At 38.4% G+C, this 20848-nt stretch overlaps 2 protein-coding genes across 7 annotated transcripts in view; both read right to left on the bottom strand.

Moving 5' to 3' along the window:
• The window catches only part of celsr1a (cadherin EGF LAG seven-pass G-type receptor 1a), an 83538-nt gene extending 69409 nt beyond the window's left edge, over positions 1-14129 (bottom strand). For 5 of the 6 annotated variants that reach the window (XM_026225491.1, XM_026225473.1, XM_026225482.1 and 2 more), the window contains exon 1: positions 10393-14129. In XM_026225491.1, the coding sequence (XP_026081276.1) occupies positions 10393-13921 (3529 nt within the window). In that variant the 5' untranslated portion in view covers positions 13922-14129. The remainder of the gene's footprint in view (positions 1-10392) is intronic. The other variant, XM_026225514.1, reaches the window with a different exon arrangement.
• A 1875-nt stretch (positions 14130-16004) lies between these two features.
• trmu (tRNA 5-methylaminomethyl-2-thiouridylate methyltransferase) lies at positions 16005-20159 on the bottom strand. The gene is made up of 11 exons (XM_026225462.1): positions 19919-20159; positions 19184-19349; positions 18983-19089; positions 18373-18495; positions 17862-18034; positions 17660-17713; positions 17336-17402; positions 17152-17252; positions 16942-17086; positions 16447-16529; positions 16005-16313 (listed from the first exon to the last, which is right to left on the bottom strand). The coding sequence occupies exons 1-11, from the start codon at positions 19998-20000 to the stop codon at positions 16164-16166; spliced, it is 1251 nt and encodes a 416-aa protein (XP_026081247.1). The 5' UTR covers positions 20001-20159; the 3' UTR covers positions 16005-16163.
• Positions 20160-20848: the final 689 nt, after the last annotated feature.

Below are 20848 nucleotides of genomic sequence, written 5' to 3'. Positions count from 1 at the left end.
CCAGACAATTAGAAAATAAATAAAGTACATTTAATATCCTGTTGACCTTAGCAGGCATAAAGGACATCTGTCAGATTAGAACTCAAACTGCATAGTTCACATTAAACCTAACATTTAACAACAAATGATTAACAACAGACGGTGAATCTCTTTAACATACGAAAGGAAAACCTGCAGACAGTCAACAAAACTTCCAACACCCTCAAAGTTCATGGCCAATTTAAATGTACCAGCACCACAGAAACCCTCGCAGGCTGATGCTTTGTCTGTCAGTCCATTAATAGCTTTGTGAACTGAGACACCCTGACGAGTCCGCAACACCTAGGAACAGTGTGGACAATGGGCCGGACCCTTACACTAGCTCATTCAAGAGCAGCCTTTTGACATGGAAAACCCCCTTGAACCTCCCCCTCTACTCTTTATAGGAGCATTTGCATTGAAGAGAAACCCAAGGGACACTTCCGTAACGTGAACACAGAATTGTAAATAAAGAAACTGGCCGAGGTAAAACAGCACATCCAAGAAGGAGCTTAACTGAACAGTTCATAAGTAATAGACACTAATATAGTAATGAAAATCATTCTGTCTAAACTGAATTCAGTACAAAAGTGTAAATACTTAACAATTCAAAATTATATATAATAATAACGTACTAACTTAAATTGTAACTTGACTTGTTTTACTGACTTTTTTCTAAGTAATTCAAATTAGGGGTTCAATTTGTTGTGACAACTGTGATAATGTCTTAAAAATAGGGTTTAATTTATTTACGCATAATTTCTTCTTTTTTTTATATACATTTGAATATTGATTTTAGAGTTAAATATGACCTGGATAAAGTATTTTTATGAACATATCTTTATTTTTTAACTTGAGTAACTTTAATCATTATATTGAGTCTTTTTAATCAATTCCTTTTTTATTTTCATTTCCACTTTCATTCAAATGACGTTATTGCCCTTCTAGTTGTTTTTATAACTGAAGTGCTTCATTTTTCGGTTTTATATTCTGACCAGTAACCAACTTGTTTCTGGATGAAAGGTGCCATGCAACTAAAACATATTATTATTATTATTTACAGGTTATTGTAAGAATCATTCTTTTAATATAAAAGCTACCATTCAATGTGTGAAAGTTTGGCTTTTATTAAAGATTGCTTCACTTTTTCTGGTCTGTGTGTGTTCTGAAAGCACAGATGACCTCTCTTGAGAGCTTGAGTGTCAGTACTGATAAGGCTCTATACTACACTATAGTCATTAAACTGAACTGGTCAGGCAAGATGTGACCTTTCTGACCTTTTGAAGTAAATGTCATTGAGCAGAAAGGAGATTATTACCCATGATCTGTTTAACCGAAAAAACCCTAGAGCAGACCCAGAGCATAAATCACACAAACAGCAAACCATTAGGAAACAAGTAAGGATAACAGATCTGTAATATGCAGGATGCCCTGTTACAACACATCCATCTGACTACAAAAACAAATAAATCATTAAATAAATTATTAAAACTGACAGAATATGTTTATAATGTGATGTCTTAACTTTCTTTACTGCTGATAAAACAGATGGCGTGTTGGTGGGACTTTCTTATCTATAAACATGTCATTAAAAGTTACATTAGTTGCAAACAGAAATGCATATGTTTCGGTTTAGATAGGTTCATTGCTGGCTAACAGAAATTCAAGAAAGATATGAAATGAGATAAAACTATTTGTAATTATCTTTTATTTTGTTCATTGACATTTGCCTGGATGTTGTTTTTTCTATATATAATGATATTGAATATAATTATATTGGGAAATCTAGAAAAAAAGCTTTTTTTTCATTTCTCCCGAAGCCCCTGCTAAACTTCAAGCTTACTAAATCCGCTTATCATTAGGGACAAGAGATAAATAAAACACTGAGCCTGGCCAAGGTTACCGTGGCGCGCAGATCATTTTTCCAAATAACACAGATTATGAACAGAACAGGGAATAGCATTGTGTGAGAATATCTGCCTCCATCGTGAAACAGAACCGGCTTTAATGTAAATGTAATTTGAGAGGACAACCTAATGTTAAGCTGTGAACATTCAGCTTTGTTTTTAAGCGTCATTGTGAGGTGGTAAAGGTCCTGAACGAAATGGTTATATTGGCTATATAATCAGGGGGAGGTGAAACCATTCCCCCTGAAAGAAGTGACACCATTTTTAAAACACAGGCTTGACACCTCTAAATTAGAGGACAAATTCAGTACATCTAGTTTAGTTAAGCTTTGCCCGAAGGTTCAAAAAGTGCAAAGTGAGTCTCAAAATGAAGCCTAAAAAATGTGAACGCCCTGCAAGCCTCTCGTGACTTTGGTTAACCAACAACTTTCTCTTGTTAGTGGTCACATTTTCTGTAGGCATATTCAAGTATTCCAATGTTGTCTTGCTCTGATTTTTGTCATGCTGACAACATTTCATTTGACATGGACGAAAGGGAGGCTATGAATGTTAGCTGTACTGTCTGTTTGATGCTTTGTACAGTTATTAAAATTGGTATTATTTATCATTAAAGGGATACTCTACCCCAAAATAAAAATTTTGTCATTAATCACCTGCCCCCATGTCGTTCCAAACCCGTTAAAGCTTCGTTCGTCTTCGGAACACAATTTAAGATATTTTGGATGAAAACCAGGAGGCTTGTGTCTGTCCCATAGACTGCCAAGGTCCAGAAAAGTATGAAAAGCATCGTCAGAGTCGTCCATCTGTCATCAGGGGTTCAACTGAAATGTTATGAAGTGATGACAAAAAAATATATTTATGCGAATAATACAAAATGAACGTCTTTATTAAACAATTTGTCTCCTCTGTGTCACACCACATCGGCGTAGCCCCATTTTGGTGAATCTGAGCTGTATGATGCAGCAGCGACACAGGAAGCACTGTTTTCTTTCAAATCAAAGCGTAAATATAGGTAGAAAATACATCTTGCCTGCGTAGCCAAAATGGCGCTACGCTGATTTGGAGTGACACACGTAACAAATTGTTGAATAAAGTCATTATTTTTGTTTTATTCGGATACTACAAAAAGTATTGTCGTCACTTCATAACTTTACGGTTGAACCATTGATGGCAGATGGACTATTCTGAAGATGATTTTCATACTTTTCTGCATCTTGACGGTGTCATTTACTTGCCAGTCTATGGGACGATCGCAAAACTCCCAGTTTTCATCCAAAATATCTTAAATTGCGTTCCGAAGAAGAACAAAGCTTTTTTTCAAAGCAATTTCTTGACAACACGTATGTTTATCAGAGAGAAGTAATATCCCCAACAATGCTCAGCTTAAAATGTGTTGGATAGCCGCCCATGTATCAAATTTCGTGACGACCAAAACACCCCAATAGCAAAAGCATGTCGCTCAAACTATTGAGAACAACAGCCAAGACGCAAGTATTTGTTATCAAATACATGCTTCTATTATATAGTGGCATTGCCATACATCAGTATTGATAATAATATTGAATTACAGGCCAGCCATTATAGAAAAGCATGAGCTAGTTCATGCATGCTGAGCGAAAACAGGAAAGTCTTTGAAAGCAAAAGTGGCTTTAATTTCCCTCATAATCCCTTAATGCTTCACATTGATAGCGTTTGGAGTATATTCCTCCAAACGCAGAGTCGGTCACCACTGGACACATGTAATGTCACACTTTTTGGCCGTTGGCTGAAATAGATGCTTTTCTAGCTCCTTAGTGTTAAGGACAAAGACATCTTTTATGTGCAGCAGAATAGGGTTGGGATGAAGCGGAAAGTGTGTCGTGTTACACGCAAACAGTTTCCCCTTCCGACTTCCAGCCAGGGGAATCACAGATCTGGATTACGTCTGAAAGTCTGGACTAAATCTAGCCCCTGAGAATGGGACCTCCAATTCACCCGAGCTCACAGGTCAGGCCTAGACAGTTAAAAAACGCACCTTGATGACTACCCAACCTGTCCGGACTGCCCAACCAGAGATCTGTCTGAACAAACAGCCATTTAATCCTGGGCGAGAGTTCATGGTATTCTTAAAGAGGCTTAGAAAATTGACAAAGAGGCGGACAGTTTATAAATCGCTCTTCACTGAATGCCACCATTCAGAGATTCAATGCTTTGTAGGATTTCCTGCCACTTCAGGCGCGCTTCATATTTCTGTTGCGTTCGAGGAAGTTGTTTTTAAGATTGAATGCAGACTATTCGTTTTCTGGATAGGCAAAAGTTCATCTTCACAGAAAGTATGCAAAGGGCTGTAGAACATCATCAAACATCTCTGACATTTCTGGAGGCCACAGGTGGAGTGAACTGTGGTTCAGATCTCAGTAGTTTTGCCCGAGGGAGATGCCATTTTCAGACAAGCATCCAGAAAGCGGTTCTTGAAAAACGGCCTGTAATTTATTTTCCAAGTTGTCTCCAGTGCGGTAAAAGCCAGGTATGATTTGCATGCACAATATGTTTAAGAAACACCAAAAAGGGGCATAACTATCCACAAAGTACTGTTTACATTGAGCAAACTCCACCCAAATGAATTATGCTGGTAAAACACAACCAGAAAAGATACTCAGCCCAGAACAGTATAGTCCCACTGCTGCAAAGACGATTTAAACAATTTTACAGATGAAACAACACACATCTTCGCTCTTCAACAAAAATATGGGCTGCGTATTTTACCACTTACCACTTCCATTTTAAGTAGCTGTAAACATGACTTTTATTTTGAAAATCAAAGCGAGTGAAAAATGTTCTCTGTGGCAGAGCAACCAGAACATTCCTTTAAAATTTACAAAAAATCCTTATAATTTCCCAGCAGTCAAGGGCAAATGAGGCCTGCAAACATTATAGCCCAAACAAAACTATTTAGAAGCGTACAAAAGCTCTTCTTTAAACACAATGCTAACGCATATTCTCATGTAAACTAGCCTAGAATGACCCAAACCTTGAACGGTTATTGTTTGCCCCTCTTGGCACTGGTTTCGAGACCGCATCACTGTCTCTGTCTTCTCTCTCCACCTTGAAATGAGTTTGCGAGATTAAACATGAATCAGATTCCTTTCCTGCTCATTTAACAGAGATGCAGACAGCTCGCACTGTTATTTTCGCTTAATTAATGGTCAGGTTTCCCCGGTCTCAGGCTGTATTCTGCTATCAGAGATCAGGAATGTGAGGAGGACGAGGAGGACCTTCATCCTTTTATCAATACATTTTGTTGACTTTTAACCTTTTTAAAGAATCCTGCTGTTAACCAACATTGCTAGTATCAAATACTGTAGAGCCCATTTGTCTCTCTGTTAATAAAAGACAATGTTCAAGAGGAACTGCACCAAATAAAGACGGGTAAGGAAACAGTGCTGACACTGTTTGCCTAAAGTAATCTAATAAGAGTTTCAACAGACACTAGGGACGGATACAGCAATGCAAGCAAACCGAAAAGTTTCAATAAAACTGAGCGTGTTTGGAGTACACAGACCTCGAGTCATTTTCGTTATGTCTACCAAAACTTCAGCAACGGAACAGTGTTTGCGTCTAGAGACACTCTCTCATAGCAATTTTACCTTTTGGTGAATTTGTTTAAATTTACTGACACCCTACTGAGGTTTAGGTTTAGGGAAGTACTCTTATGTTTAATTCTAAAAACTGTATGTTTTCACTCATCCAAATTCATACAAACTCCCCACCAAATTCATCAAAATGTAAACCAGTTTTGTTTTCTCATGACATCAGGTTGGAATATTAAAGATGCTAAGGGCACTGAATAACCACCCAGTACCAGTGTTATTAATATCATGAGCTAAAATAAATCAAATTCATAAATGAAAAAGAAAACCTAGCATGTAAGGGGAAAATGGAAAGTAAACCAAAATACATATTTGCGACTTCAAAACTAATTAAAATACAAAAAAACAGACTTCGTATATTATGAAACCTAAAATCTTTATCAACATGCCTGCATTAAAGTTTACATTTTATCTCTGTATTTTATTTTGTAAAATGTTTTGAGTTACCAACTGTAGTAAGTCTGAGTGATGTATTAAAAATGGGTTCAAGTGTACAAGTGGCAACTAAATACATTTTTTTAAATACAGAGAAAGTGGTTTAAAACACATTTTAGTTCATATTCAAGGTGTCCCAAAAAAGCACAGGTGAAAACACCTTGACGATCTCAGAAGTACTAGAGAATCATTTTTAGTATATTATAATACAACAGTGGTGTGTGAGAACAGAGCACTTATAAGTACATTATGGAAGTGCACTTTTTTCACCTGGGATCACACACACTTTCGCTATTTGAGTCCTATCCACAACCAATATTCTGTTGAGTGAGATTCGTCATTTTAAACAAAGTACTATATTTAACAGAGTGACACCCGCAGCATGTCTGTGATGTCAGAGTGATGTCAGAGGTCAGGGGGTCGTGTGTAGACGAGGGAGAAGGACAGTCACACCTGGACTGAAGATCTCCTCTGTTAATGGCATGCAGATGACAGGGGACAGGCAGTTTCACAGTGCTTCAAGTCTCTGTCTGTCTCTCGTACAGCTGCCGTGTCCATGTCAGAGAGCAGATCTGAGGACACAGCTGGCCAGCCCTAGCCTGACTCACACATGAAACAGCTTCTACAACTTAAGACAGTGAACAGTCTTTCTAGTAAACAGTTTAGACTTGGACGAAATGATTTATCATATCAGCTCTATGAGGTAGTTCAAAGGGTTTTACATTTAACCTATATACTGTATCACGGCATAACATTCATAACAGTCATTGCAAACAAATAACTCGGCTCATTACTCCGTTTACTCATAGGTATACGGCCTGAGGGGAATCGACAGCTGCAGAGCTCCACGGATAGACACATCCACATTACTCACTGAAAGACTTTGAGTCCTACTCATCCACTGCCTCTCATTTCGTCGTTCCGTCATTTCAAAAAGTCAGAATGTTACAGATGCCTCCTTTATAGGGCAGATGTAGGATTATGTTTTTATCCAACTATATCTTGTGAATAAGAGCACACCTCTAATTAGCAGTGATATGATTTTTGTGACACTGCTTGTGAAAACCCAGCCAAAGCCTTTTTTGATTTTTATTTTATTTATTTACATAAAATCATCCTTCAAAAAGTAAAGAACATTGTGTGAAAATGTAACCTTGATATATCGAAGCTAAGTTTTTTTTAAAAAAACTATGAAGTCCGAATTGCGATATAAAAAGGTCACAATTACCTTGCTTTATTTATTTTAATTTATTTATTTATGTATGAAATGGGCTTCCATAGCACTTGTGTATGTCAGCTAGCTTGAAACTTTATTAAAAACAGTAAATAACTCTTACGAGTCCAAAACACATACTTTACTGGTATTTTTCTATAAAAAAAATGTATTTCATATCTTTTTTATTAATATACATCGGTCAATTCATGCATTTCTGTAGTCTTCAGCTACATATTTCGATTTAGATTGTGTTCATTACACATTTTTAATTTAGTAAAAAATAAACAATTATATTTTTACATTTTGCATGTTTTAGCTGCTGTCGGTCTCCCTAACTGTTAACATAATTGATTTTACAGTTTGTATCAGTTTTGATGAATTTCATTGGGAGTACTTTTTACAAAAACAAACTATTTCTTTCTACAATTTCAAAGTAAATTGAAAAAATAAAGTGTAATTGCCATATGCAATCATTTATCCATAAACCTCAATCATCTGACAATCTGACGAACTTCTTGCAAGATATGACGCTCTGTCTTCAAGTCCCAACTGAAATACAAGTTCAGAGAGTTTGGTAATGCAATGTAGATCAGTCCAGGTATGTGAGTCCTGCAGCACTGAGTGGGCTTCAGTCAAATACATGAGACAGAGACGCAGTGGCTCACGGGCAGAAGCTCAACCCGCTAAAAAAGTCTGCATGTATTGGCAGGCTCATTTGCTGACAGCAGGGGTAAAAAAGGAAGAAAATGGCTAGAAGTAATTAATTACCTCCCCTCTACTCTTAAGATGTGACATGGATCAAAATCAAAAGCTGAAGACATCAAACAAGCGCAATTTCACCAGTATAAATGATGGCTGGCTCCATGTTTCTTAAGGCTTTGACAGACGGCTTATCACCCGTATTGATCCGCTGAAACAAAGCACAATGGTGCAGGGCTAAAAAAGCGGCATCATTTTGCGGAGGACACCCCTCGAATCGGGAAAAGGCTTGTTGAATGTTAGCAGACATAGATAAGAGAGATTAAGTTACTGTTCAAACACACGGCCCTCACTCTGTCGTGTTTGCTGGGCAAACCGGAGTTGTTTTAGGCTAGAATGGCCTTTGTTTTGACTAGAATGTTAACTCGCTTTATCAGGGACATATCTGGGACTTCTTGTGTGTCCCCAAGTACTTATATAAATAATTAAAGCTAAGTCGATAAGAAAAACACCTGTTGAGGAGTGAAAGATAACAGTGTCTTCATAGTGTTCCATTTGTGCGCTAAAACACTTAAAGAACCGGGTTTTATAGTAGTCTAATATATTGTTCAACAAAACCGCCTTAAGATTACGTTTTTGAGGGTGGGATCCAGTAGGAAATAATAACAAACGGCACATTTTCTTGAATATGAATAATAATGCTTTTATCGCTTTGCATTTAATTGTGGACTCTGGTACATTTGAATATGAATGACAAGGAATATTGCTAAAACTCTGAAGAAATCCGGTAACAAAACGAAAAATTTATTACATTTTGTAAAACTATGTGAGTGGTGCTTGCCCATACAAAACTCACTACTGTGATTATAGTAGGTGGTTGCTAGTGCGCTACTATGCATTTGTTTTGACTGGGTTTTAACATGTTGCTATGTGGTTTCTAGGGTGTTCTGTGTGGCTGCTTTCAGCCCCAAATAAAAAGAGCCCATCACCAAGTCTCCATGATATTTTGGTCCCTAGATGTGGCTCAGGCCACTCAGGTTGAATATAATACATATATATAATATATATAATTTAGCATTTGTGTGCCTGTTTTATTGTTTGCCAGGTCAAAATGATAAGTCAGATTAGTTAAAAGTAAGATCAGCTTTTAATACTTAGGTTTTATGGTTTAAACAAAACCCTAGCCTTAAGTATAACCAATATAAACACCAAATAGTAATGCATTAAAGCAAATGTACGGTAATTAACTTAGCATACCAAATACCTGATGGAAAACAAAACTATTTACCTTACTTATTTCCGTCTAATCTGTCTTCTTTCAGCTCTGCTAAGAATCAAAAATTGCATGATCAAAAGACATTCGCTACATTTTAGAGGAAGGCTGAATTTGAGACTCCTCGTTATCAGTTAAAAGCATTACATTCACTCACACATCAGTGTAGACATTAAAACCTAGCTACGGAGTCTGTCACGTGTTTTCCCTTAAGGGCCGTTTCCTTTTCCCTGGGCTGGAGGTGAAGAGGTCACATGAGCAGTGTTAATGGTTACCTAACATCTCACATGTGGGTATGTCCAAGGAATAAAATGTATTAGTTTATCAGACCAAAAAGGAAGGGGGTAAAAGAGGATGGCAACTGCAATGGCAATGGAATCCGATGTGTCTTTGTCATGAATGAGAGAGCATGGCATGAATGCGGCTCATTACAACCCTAACAATGACCATGAGCATTCAGATGAGGACCAGTTAATCAGACCAACAAAGACATGGCCGTAAAGCCACAAAATACAGACAAGAGAGCTGTATTCTGTGTGATGTATTTGAATTGCAAGTTGCAAATTAACAGGAAGAGCGGTATGTGGGAGGAAAAGAGAGATAGGAAAAAAGGACAGAAACAGTGAAGGAAGAGCATGAGAATTGAGAAGCTGATGCCATTTGAAGAGGCTGGCTGTTAATGTGAGCATGGCATAATCGAACACTGCCAGAGATATGATAAAGCATTGTAACAACACACTAACATGCCACGTAAAAATAACGTTAAGTAAAAGCATTAAAAGAAAAAAAAAATGTGTGGGATAAAAGATCACAGAGAATGAAAAGATAACCTGAGTGATCTGGCAGTGAGAAATTAGTCTCCAGAAGTGCATAGCTATTACAATACAAAAAAAATGATGTGTTGCTCATCTCAAACATTTCATAACAGAACACTGAGAGGGATTTCGATGAACTGAGACTTCATTCTCACGCACAAACGGTTCTTGGCTTCTTCAGCATGTCTAACAAACAGCTCGTAAGCAGAAGAACAGGATTGTGGTTCAGCCTGCAGCGAACAGCCTGAAAACACGCAGCCCTTCAGAGCAGCAGATCCATCACTGACATCCAAAATCAAATGAATCATATTTTTATATCCTACACTGCAACATCTCAAACTTGAGAGACATTCCAAGCAAAGACAGTCCATTCAAGAGAAACAAAGAAACGTTGACTGACCTGTGACAGAAACTTTCATGGTGGCCTCCAGAGGTCTGTTGTTGTCCAGATCTTTGCTGAGTTTGAGCTCTCCGGTGTTTGGGTTAAGAATCAGCAAACTCAGCTCATTTCCTTCAGTGAAACTATACTTGAGCTTATCTGACACATCTGGGTCATAGGCAGGTACCTTTCCTATAATCCCAGACGGAAAACTGTTGGATTTGTTGGTGACGTAGTTGTTGAAGATAATCTGGAAATTCTGCAGGACGGGATCGTTGTCGTTGACATCAATCAGCCGAATGTGGACGGTTGCTCTGCTGACCAGAGGAGCGGACGTGGCCTGCACGACGAGCACATACTCCATTTTGGTCTCGTAGTCCAAATCCACGAGTGCTTTTAAGTCTCCAGTGAATATATCCAAATCGAAGACCTCTGGGATATTTCCTTCCACAATCTGGTACAATATCTGAGCGTTGGTTCCTTCATCGGGATCCATGGCGTTGATCCGGGCCACCACTGAATCGACAGGACTGTTTTCTTTGATGTAGATGAACAGTTCATCTTTCTCAAAAACCGGAGCATTGTCATTGATGTCCATAACAGAAATCTGGATCTCCACCGCTGCTTTGAGAGGCGGAACACCTCGATCTACTGCGTATGCCTTCAGGTTATACACTGGAACGTTCTCTCTGTCCAGCTTCCTTTGGGTTCTTATGATTCCAGAGGACTGCTCAATCATGAAGTCTCCTTCCCCGTCATCGCCACCTTGAAAGGTGTAGCTCACGCGCCCATTAGACCCCGAGTCCCTGTCTGAAGCAGATATCTGGAGCACACTGGTGAACACAGGTGCGTCTTCAAACACGGTACCCTGATATTTATCCCTCCCAAACTGTGGCACATTATCATTGGCATCCATGACAATGATTTCCACATAGGTGGTGTCAGACTTCTGAGGGATCCCATTGTCACGAGCGATGATGACCAACGTGTAGGAGGCCTGATCTTCATAGTCAATCTCCATCTGCGTGGTGATGGCACCTGTGTCCGGATCGATCTTGAACTGTCGGACGTTGTCCTCCATGATATAGGTAATGCGTGCGTTCTCACCCGTATCTTCATCTGTGGCGCTGATTACCACAACAGTGGATCCGATGGGTCGGTCCTCGCTGAAGGTCTGATGGTAGCTTGCGCTCTGGAACACGGGTCTGTGAGTGTTAGCATCAGTTACATTGATGAACACCTGCGCGGTGTCGAAGCGTGTACCATCCGAGGCGGTGACAGTCAGAACATACTGGCGTTCCTGTTTGTAATCTAACGGCAGCGCCAACGTGATGAGTCCTCCTCCGCTTTGACTAGTGATGGCAAACCGGTTCCGCGTATTACCACTGGAGATCTGATAGGTGACCACACTGTTTACATCACGGTCCAGAGCTGTAACAGTTAACACACTGGTCCCTACAACAGCATCTTCATTGATTTTTAGCGAGTATAGCTTTTCGGTGAACGTCGGGATGTTGTCATTCACATCTAGGACAGTGATGCTAACGCTAGCTGAGGACGACATTACCGGAACACCGTTGTCTCTGGCTTCTACTCCAAAGGTGTAATATTCAGTGGTTTCCCTGTCCAGCTCAGTGCTGACTGTTACCCATCCAGTGCTGTTATTGATGGTGAAGGGAAAGTCTGGAGTGGTGTCTGTGAGGCTGTAATCCAAACGAGCATTTTCTCCAGAATCGGAATCGATGGCCTGAATGTGAATCACCGAATATCCAATGGGTACGTTCTCTAAAACGGTGGCTTGGAAAGGAGTGCTTACGAACATAGGAGCGTTGTCGTTCACATCCACAACTTGGATGACAACAATGCCAGTTCCGTTAATGAGAGGAGGCCTGCCTCCATCCTGGGCCTTTATGCGCAAGTTATATTCTCGGATGATTTCGTAGTCCAGAGGGTTTATGACATCGATGGCTCCGGTTGGGGTGTGAATGAAGAACTGACCTTTTACATTGCCGCTGATTATGCTGTAATGAACCTTGGCGTTATTGCCCTCATCTCGGTCGGTGGCTTCTACTTGGGCCACTTTAGTGTTAACGGCCACGTTCTCTGGCACCTGCACTACATATCTCTTCTCACTAAACTGAGGATAGTTATCGTTTTCATCTTCAACTGTGATGTATAGTGTTGCGGTAGCACTGCGAGGCCCAGGGTCCCTTCCTTGATCATTGGCCTCTACTATAAGCTGATACTGGGCCATAGTTTCTCTATCTGGACGCACGCGAATCTTGACCAGTCCGTTCCTAGAATCAATTTCGAACCCAGAATTAACACCCTCGCCATTCACGATCTTATATATCATGTTCGCATTGGATTGTGCATCTCCATCTGTCGCCCGGACTGTAATCACCTCAAAACCAACTTCCACATTCTCTCGTATCCTAACCCTGTATTCATTCTGTTCAAAAACGGGCCCGTGGTCGTTGGTGTCACTGACTGTAATAGTGAGTATCGACGTGGCAACGCGTCGCGGCGCGCCATTGTCAGTTGCTGTGACTTTAAACACGTGCGTGTCTTTAACTTCTCTGTCTAATGGCTGGACAGTCTCAATGCTGCCGGTTTGAGGGTCTATCTGAAAGAAGTCGTTAGAACGGCTGTCCAATAACGCTTCCATGCCGTACTCGATCCTCCCCGCCTCTCCGGGGTCGCTGTCAATCGCTTTTACGGTGATGACTCTCGTGCCCGCCGGCTCGTTCTCTGGAACAGAAACCTGGTAGTTCGGTAACTGAAACTGAGGCGCTGAATTCACGGCTCGCTGTATCCTCGGTTTCCACTGATTTGATACGTGTTGCGCAGAGGGTATTAATGATGTTTGGACCGAGGCGAATCGTAATTTGAGGCACAGAGAAAGGGACTCACCGTTTGAATCACGGAGCGAACACCGGATAGTCTCTTTAAGGCGTCTCAAGTCCGTCTCCAAACAGTACGCGTCCTTCACGAGTAAAGTCCCGTTACGCACAAACACATTCAGGTGGTCTGAGGTGCAAGAAGTGATGAAAACACCAGAGTTTCTTGTGAAGACAGGCAAATAGTCCTTAAAACTAACCAGTACATCACCTGGAGAAAAGCAGGAAGTTCGTCCGAAATTATAAATGCAATCCACGCTTATATCAGGCTTCGTCACTCTCTTCCTTTTATATTTAAACACGCAATTTCGTCCGTGCACGAATACATTGAAATGTGCGTTAACTAGTCCTTCGGTTTTTAATGATTGGATTTTGAAATAAAGAGGGAGCGCGCTGTGAGGGGCGCGCGCACAGTCCAGCTCCCCATTTAAACGCACCACTCCATCTCTCCAGTCCACTTGAATAAAGTTCCCAATGTACTCGGAAGTTAAAGTCCTGTCTATTTTATACGTCCAACCCGGTCCCAGTGACAGATTGGCCAAAACCGCTCCAGGACGCGAAGTCTCCGAGAGGTGCATGTCGAAACATCCCACGAGAGGAGCGCAGAGGAGAAGGTGAACCCATAATAACCAACACATTACAAGATCCATGGTGTAAGACTCCACAAAACATGCAGGAAAAACAGGTCAGCTCTCCTTTTGCCGGCACGTCGACTTTCTTTTATCCTTCATTGTAGCCTTTTTAGCAGGAGAAAACACTGTTCGTCAGGCTGGCATCCATGGAACCAAGTGACATTACCCACGTTAAGTTTAAAGTGAGGACAAAATGGCTCCGTGCGTGCGCGTCTCTCCCCAAGCACACACACACACACACACACAGTCATTAACATAAACCTGCACGCACCTCCTCTCAGGACTAAAGAGTAACTCTCATGGAAATTCAACTATTGTTATTCACATCTGCATTTTTTCTTTAGTTCTTTTGGCGACTTTTACAGCCTAACGCGAGCGACGCGGCGCGTCAGACTAGAAAAAAAAAGAAGATACGAGATTTAAGTTTCACACAACTCACCGCAAGCAGATTTATGGACTTTAATTATAAATAAACGCCGTTTCATTTTACGTATTATAAGATGCCCGTTCTAGTAAGGTTATGGATAAAGTCTCCTAAAGTGACATGAAAGCGCAACAAGTGTTTAACTCGCATAAAGTACTAATAAAGAGTTATCAATACTGGATTCACTATCTGCTATGAGTGGAGAAAAACTAATTGTAGTATACATTAATAAATAATTTTATTAACTGGATTCACTATCTGCTATGAGTGGAGAAAAACTAATTGTAGTCTACATTAATAAATAATTTATTCTCTATACAAACAATTAGACAAATGCCACGCTAGCCATAATTCACGGATTTTGTTTTATTAAACAGTGGTAACATATAGCCAGTCAGTGAAAATCGCGTAAATATTTAGAAACTCTTTTTTTATCCCCTTGAGAACTTGCAAGATGTTTTTAAGCATTACAATTTGGTTTGGTGCAAAATAATCCCTACAAGGATGTTTTTGCATATCTTTTGAAATTTTATTTCATATGCTTATACTTCTTTTTTTATCGTGTATTCATAGGAGCTTGTATTACTAAAATTGTAAGAATAAAACAGTTTCATAGGATATACACGTATATAGGTTTCTTTTACCTTCAATATTAGTGTCACTATGTTCATAATATAAGACATGAAAAAGCAATGGATTTCTTGTGAAAGAAAATCATGCTCTTCTTTGATTTTTTTCCTTATCTATCTATCTATCTATCTATCTATCTATCTATCTATCTATCTATATATAATACAAATTATATTTACTTTTTTGTGATCAGCTTTTTTATTGTCTTTTAATTCAACAAAATAAAATCAATTTAAACAAAACAAAACATCAAAGGGGAAGCAACAGACATAATTGTCAATCTGAAAAAATATATATACAAATTATATTTACAAAGCTATACACACTTTTAAAAATATAGTTCTTTATTGGCATCGGTTGACAAGTATAGAACATTTCCAATGCACAAAAGGTTGTTTAAAATGGAAGAAGGTTATTCTGAAGTTATATTACAAAGACTGAAAGTTTTTTTTTTTTTTTTAAAGGAACCAAATTAGTTCTATGTCATCGCTTACAAACCAACCCCCGTTCTCTTAAAAGACCGGGATGCCCTGCATATTTAAAACCACAGATGAGGACTTAAGGCCAACCCTCATTATTATATATTCTTTTATTTATTTTTTTAATCTTTATAATATTATCAGAGGTCAATCATTGATTCTCTAAACCCCGATATCTAAACATATGTCATATTTCAACTGTCTAACTATATAGAGTTTAAATCGGTTTAATTATAACATAGTTGTAAATAATTGACTGAAATAGTGGAAGATGTCCAGAGGCATACAGTAAGTGATGCACTCACGCCCTCTATCGGCAGAGAAAGGAACTCAGTAACGGTACTCGAGAAGAACAACCTGTGAACCTCTTAATATTTGTTTGCATAGGTCAGGATTGATGCAACATAAAGGCACTATAACCACTTACATTAATAAAATCTTAAGAAAGAGCAATGCAACATTCACTACGTGTGTATGTGTATATATATATATATATATATATATATATATATATATATATATATATATATATATATATATATATATATATATATATATATATATATATATAACAAATAAATTACAATTCCCAAGTTAATTACAATTAAGAAAAAACGACACATACAACTCCTACTAAGGATTTCCCCATCCTAAAAGAGCCTCCTAAGTTCATGTTATTGTCCCTCACATGAAACACAAGGGGTGTGCTGGTTTGTGCTCATGTGTCTCAGCTGACAGGCTCTGGATGTGGTTGGTTTGTGTCTTCAGGTGGGCCGTTCAGGCAGTTTTGACCTTTCTGAAGAGTGAATTTCGTGGGTCCGAGACGCATGATCTTCCCACTGCCCAAACACTCATCTCCCTTATACAGGACAGCAAACTGCAGTGCAAACACAGATAGACAAATATGTAATAGTGATGCAAAACAGGAGTTGAACAGATCTAGCATAAGGCTTCTGAAGACCCATTTTCCCCCCAAAGTCAAGTGTAAAGTGCAGATGTTTCTGGATTACCTGTCCAGGTGTCAGTGCTCTTATCGTCTCTTTCAGCATTATCCACACTGACCCATCTAGATTCAAGGTTACAGTGCACGGAGCTGAAAGAAAAGAGATGCAGATATTAGGACTGTTTACAACAGACCAGTTGTGTATTAAATATAACCATTTAAAAAAAAACTAAAAAAAATCAATATAACACTTCCAAAAAATAACATTTCGACGGATGAAATTCCATGTTTTTTATGTTTCATGTTGAAGTACTACAACAACTGAAACTGAAATAAAAATAAAGCAAATGAAATGAGAAATGCAACAAAACAATTCATTAAAATGTCAAACTAAAATGAAAATAAAGGCTTATTCAAGATTGTAATAAAATCTTATAATAATAATAATAATAATAATAATAATATAATGCTAAAATAACACTATTGTAGACAAAACAGAGAAAAATCAACTGACCTGTCCTCTAACAATTTCCAGCTTAAATGGGAACCGAAGTTAACTCACTTAGAGGCATGCGGTTATTGAAACGGAAGAGACATCCCATCATCTGAGTTCGGACGAGCTCAACCGGGGGGTCTTCTGTTATCCAGTGGAAGCGGTCCGTCTGGATCGTGTCTCGGAACAGAGCTGGGTGGTTAGTGGTTGGACCCTACAACAGATGCCATGTTTTAGGAATCCATCGACCCGAAAAAGTCAATAAGTGATCTAACTCACCACAAATACATCACCGGTTGTGATATCTTTATCAACTACGAACCAAGGATCGACCTGTCCTCCGATTCTAGCCCTCTGACCCAGTGTTAAAGTGAACCAGCCTGTGGAGAGATACAGTTATTAGTCTAACAATATCACAGACACTATAGAGGAGAAGAGGAACGATTACTAAATGAATAGCCACCTTTATGCTGCCCCATGATCTTCCCGTCTTCAATGGAGACAAAGTTTCCCGGTTTGGGCTCTATGTACTTCAATAAATTGGAGATAGACTTGAAACAGTGCTTAGTTAAAAGACTGCGGTATATACTGAATAATGACCAAAACACAGCAAAATAAATAAAAAAATCCTGACCTGATGAATTCAGTCAACAATTCAATGTGTGCAACACTTGGAAAAACTTAACACTATAAACTAACATATAAAAATGCTTTCTGTTTTCAAAAGGAGGAAGATAAAATGTGTGTTTTCATTGCTTAAAAAAAAAAGGACATCAGTCAAACATACCTCAAGGATAAAGTTCTCAAAATCTCTCTCCCCGATGAAACAGATCCCCATGCTCTTTCAGAGAAAAGATTGCATTGACATTATGTTTAGTCAATGAGCTTTCACTGATCACTGGAATATATTACATTTAAAAAACAAAGTGTCACATTTCTTATGCCAGAAATCTTGGGTCTTTTATAAAAGACTTTGGCTAATGTAGTACCTCTTTTTTCTTTAGAACATGCTGGAAGCCAGCTTCAGCAGCGATTTTCTTCACAAAGTCTTTGGTCAGCCCAGCCAGGGGAAATATTGTGTGTCGCAGAGCATCCTGGGAAATCTGGCTGAGAAAGAAGGTCTGGTCCTTCAAGCGGTCCGCACCCTGATAGAGCCGCACAGCTGATGAAATCAGGAGAAGAGAAGAGCTCAACACACGGACCAACCCCAGGAGGAACATCCTTTAAAGTCTCGGAAATCTCCCCAAAACTGCCAAGAAAGGCCCATGTCCACATTTCAACCCAGACTCAAAACATTGTTTTCATTGTGGCATTATTTTCCCATTCTACACAAGTAAAGAATAGATATACATATATATATATACACACACACACACACACACACACACACACACACACACATATACATATATATATAATATATATATATATATATATAAAAACACAATTTATTTTCCTGTCCTTATTACATTACATTTCATGGGCAGATGTTATACGTACGCTTTCTGATTTCAAACCGATCTCTGAAGAGGCTTCTGGGAGGTGGAACATGCTTCTGTTGGAAAACCTCCTCGTCCTCCTGGGACGTCCGGGCATAGTGTCCCGTCGCCATGGCATCAGCACCTGTTTTCAAATAAGACTGCGATGAGGCTAAATATGCAAAGACACCACATAAAGAAAGTTGCTTTCTTATGTTCTCCATAAAAGAAGATATCTTGAAGATTGCTGCCAGCAAATGTCTTCTTTTATGTTCAACATAAGAAAGCAGCTCATAGAGGTTTGGAACGACACGGGGGTGAGTAAATGATGACAGAATTGACATCTTTCGGGTGAACTGTCCCTTTAAACTCTATTTGTTTAAATACAGTTAGAAAATCACAGCTCGTGCACTGTTTTTGTTTTCACCTTCCAAAATTGGACTAATAAAATCTTCTGCATTTTAAGGTGTGGACCCTTTAAACTTAATTAACACTATAACAAACAGACAAATTTCTGCACCTCCTTTCACTTATTCTTTGCTAAAAAATGTAAATCGAAGTATCAGTCAAGTCCTATTCTGTATGTCTTTTCATGGGAAACACTACAAGTTCATCACTCCCACTTAACTTACCTAAAGTATTAACTGCGTACTGATAGAAGTGCTTAAACTTGATGTGTTTGTTACACATTATGTCTGGATTCGGTGTTCTGCCCTTCTCGTATTCCCGAAGAAGATTACTGCGAGCAAAAGAAGGAAAGAATATGAGCAAATTGTGTACAACCTTTTTTTGAATTCAAAGATCTTTCAGATACGAACTACTGCAACATTCACCTAAATACTTCATGCCAGTATTCTTTAACGTATGAGACCTGGTGGAAAGGCATATCCAGCATCTTACAGACTTTATAAGCATCGTCACAGTCTCTCTCTGATGAACAGACTCCTCTCTCATCCTGAGAGTCCCAGTTCTTCATGAACACACCAGTCACGTGATAGCCTGACAGCAGAGAAACACACCTCAGTGGGTTTTATGGCTTAATTTACATATAAAGACAGGGAACCAATGTAAGACACTTCCATTAAGACCAACACAGAGTTTCCATTAAAGAGAGAGAAAAAAGAAAAAACAAGAAGCAAGGATGAAACCAAAGCTGTAGTCGATGAAGACATTATAAAGAAGAAGAAAAATGAAAATAATAGATATTTTGACAAAGAGAGGCAGCTCTACAATAGTTTGCATCGAATTCAGATGAAAACATTGAAACAAAAGGTTGACCTTACGTGCATACATAGGTCACAGTGATTTAAGTTTCCAAATACTTTATTGTTGTTACAATACAATCTAGAATGGATAATGCGCACATTATAGTATTTAATAAACAACTTGTAACGTTACATTACATTAGGCTAGACGTACAATATAAATATATTATATAGATTTATAGATATTTTATGTATTTTATACATCCACAGAAAGCACAACGTGGTTTATGTGCCCGATGAATGGGCCTTTTAACGTTCATTTCGTAAACTGTGTAAGGAATTTTAAGTCCACCGATGTCTTACCCATTCGTTTGAGTAACAGTGCACTGACAGAACTGTCAACCCCTCCAGACATAGCACACACCACGTGTCTAACCACTCCCATGACATCGGTTTTAATACGCGCTCCGATATATCAGACAAGTAAAGAGAAATTAAGAGACAGTTTCACGCCTGTGCTATGAAGGTCGCCATAATTAAAGTTCTTTTCAAAATATTGACCGATCGGGAACAAAAGAGCAGCACTAACGAAAGCATGGTTCCGGGCATTGCTCTCGGTGGAACTCCTTAAATGGCAACACTGCGAGAAGTGTGGCGTTTAAAGGCCACAGAACTATAATAAACTGTAGAATGGTAAATAAAAAAAACATATATGTTTACATTTTTCTATGTTTTCTACGGTGCCCGTAACGTGACTTGTTCAGTTCACTTAGTTTTGTCGTGGCCATGATATAATACTAACTCGTGGGAACGTGATTTTCATTTGAACTACATGATTTTCTTGTGGCCACGAGTTTAATGCGTAAACAAACCTGCGTCACCACATTAAAATTTTATTTTTAAATAATAAATTATTATATCATTTATACATAGAACTTTGAACATTATTATATAAACCATATGCTTTGGCTACCGTGCTGTATTACAAGCGATCGTCAGAATTCAAATTAAGTTTATCATAAATAAATATTACATAAATTGCATAATAAAATATAAAAACTTTTAGACCTACAGTCTTGTAAGTCCATTAACTTATAGTCTTTCCACCGTAATATGTTTACATTATTATTATTATTATTATTATTAGCCTATATTGGTTTTATTTTCTTAATTCGTTTATATTATATATATATATATATATATATATATATATATATATATATATATATATATATATATATATATATATATATATATATATATATATATATATATATATATAATTTTATTTAC

Source organism: Carassius auratus, chromosome 4 (genome assembly GCF_003368295.1).
Source record: "Carassius auratus strain Wakin chromosome 4, ASM336829v1, whole genome shotgun sequence".
Lineage (NCBI taxonomy): Eukaryota > Metazoa > Chordata > Actinopteri > Cypriniformes > Cyprinidae > Carassius > Carassius auratus.
This window is presented reverse-complemented; position numbering and strand designations above follow the sequence as displayed.

Excerpts from the sequence above, each read along its gene's own strand:
- trmu (XM_026225462.1), bottom strand. The coding sequence starts at position 20,000 with ATGGGAGTGGTTAGACACGTGGTGTGTGCTATGTCTGGAGGGGTTGAC. Across the intron at positions 18,035-18,372 it reads TCGGTTTGAAATCAGAAAGC|CTGTGCGGCTCTATCAGGGT; the intron begins GTACGTATAACA and ends TGATTTCATCAG. Across the intron at positions 16,530-16,941 it reads CAATAACCGCATGCCTCTAA|CTCCGTGCACTGTAACCTTG; the intron begins GTGAGTTAACTT and ends CTTTTCTTTCAG.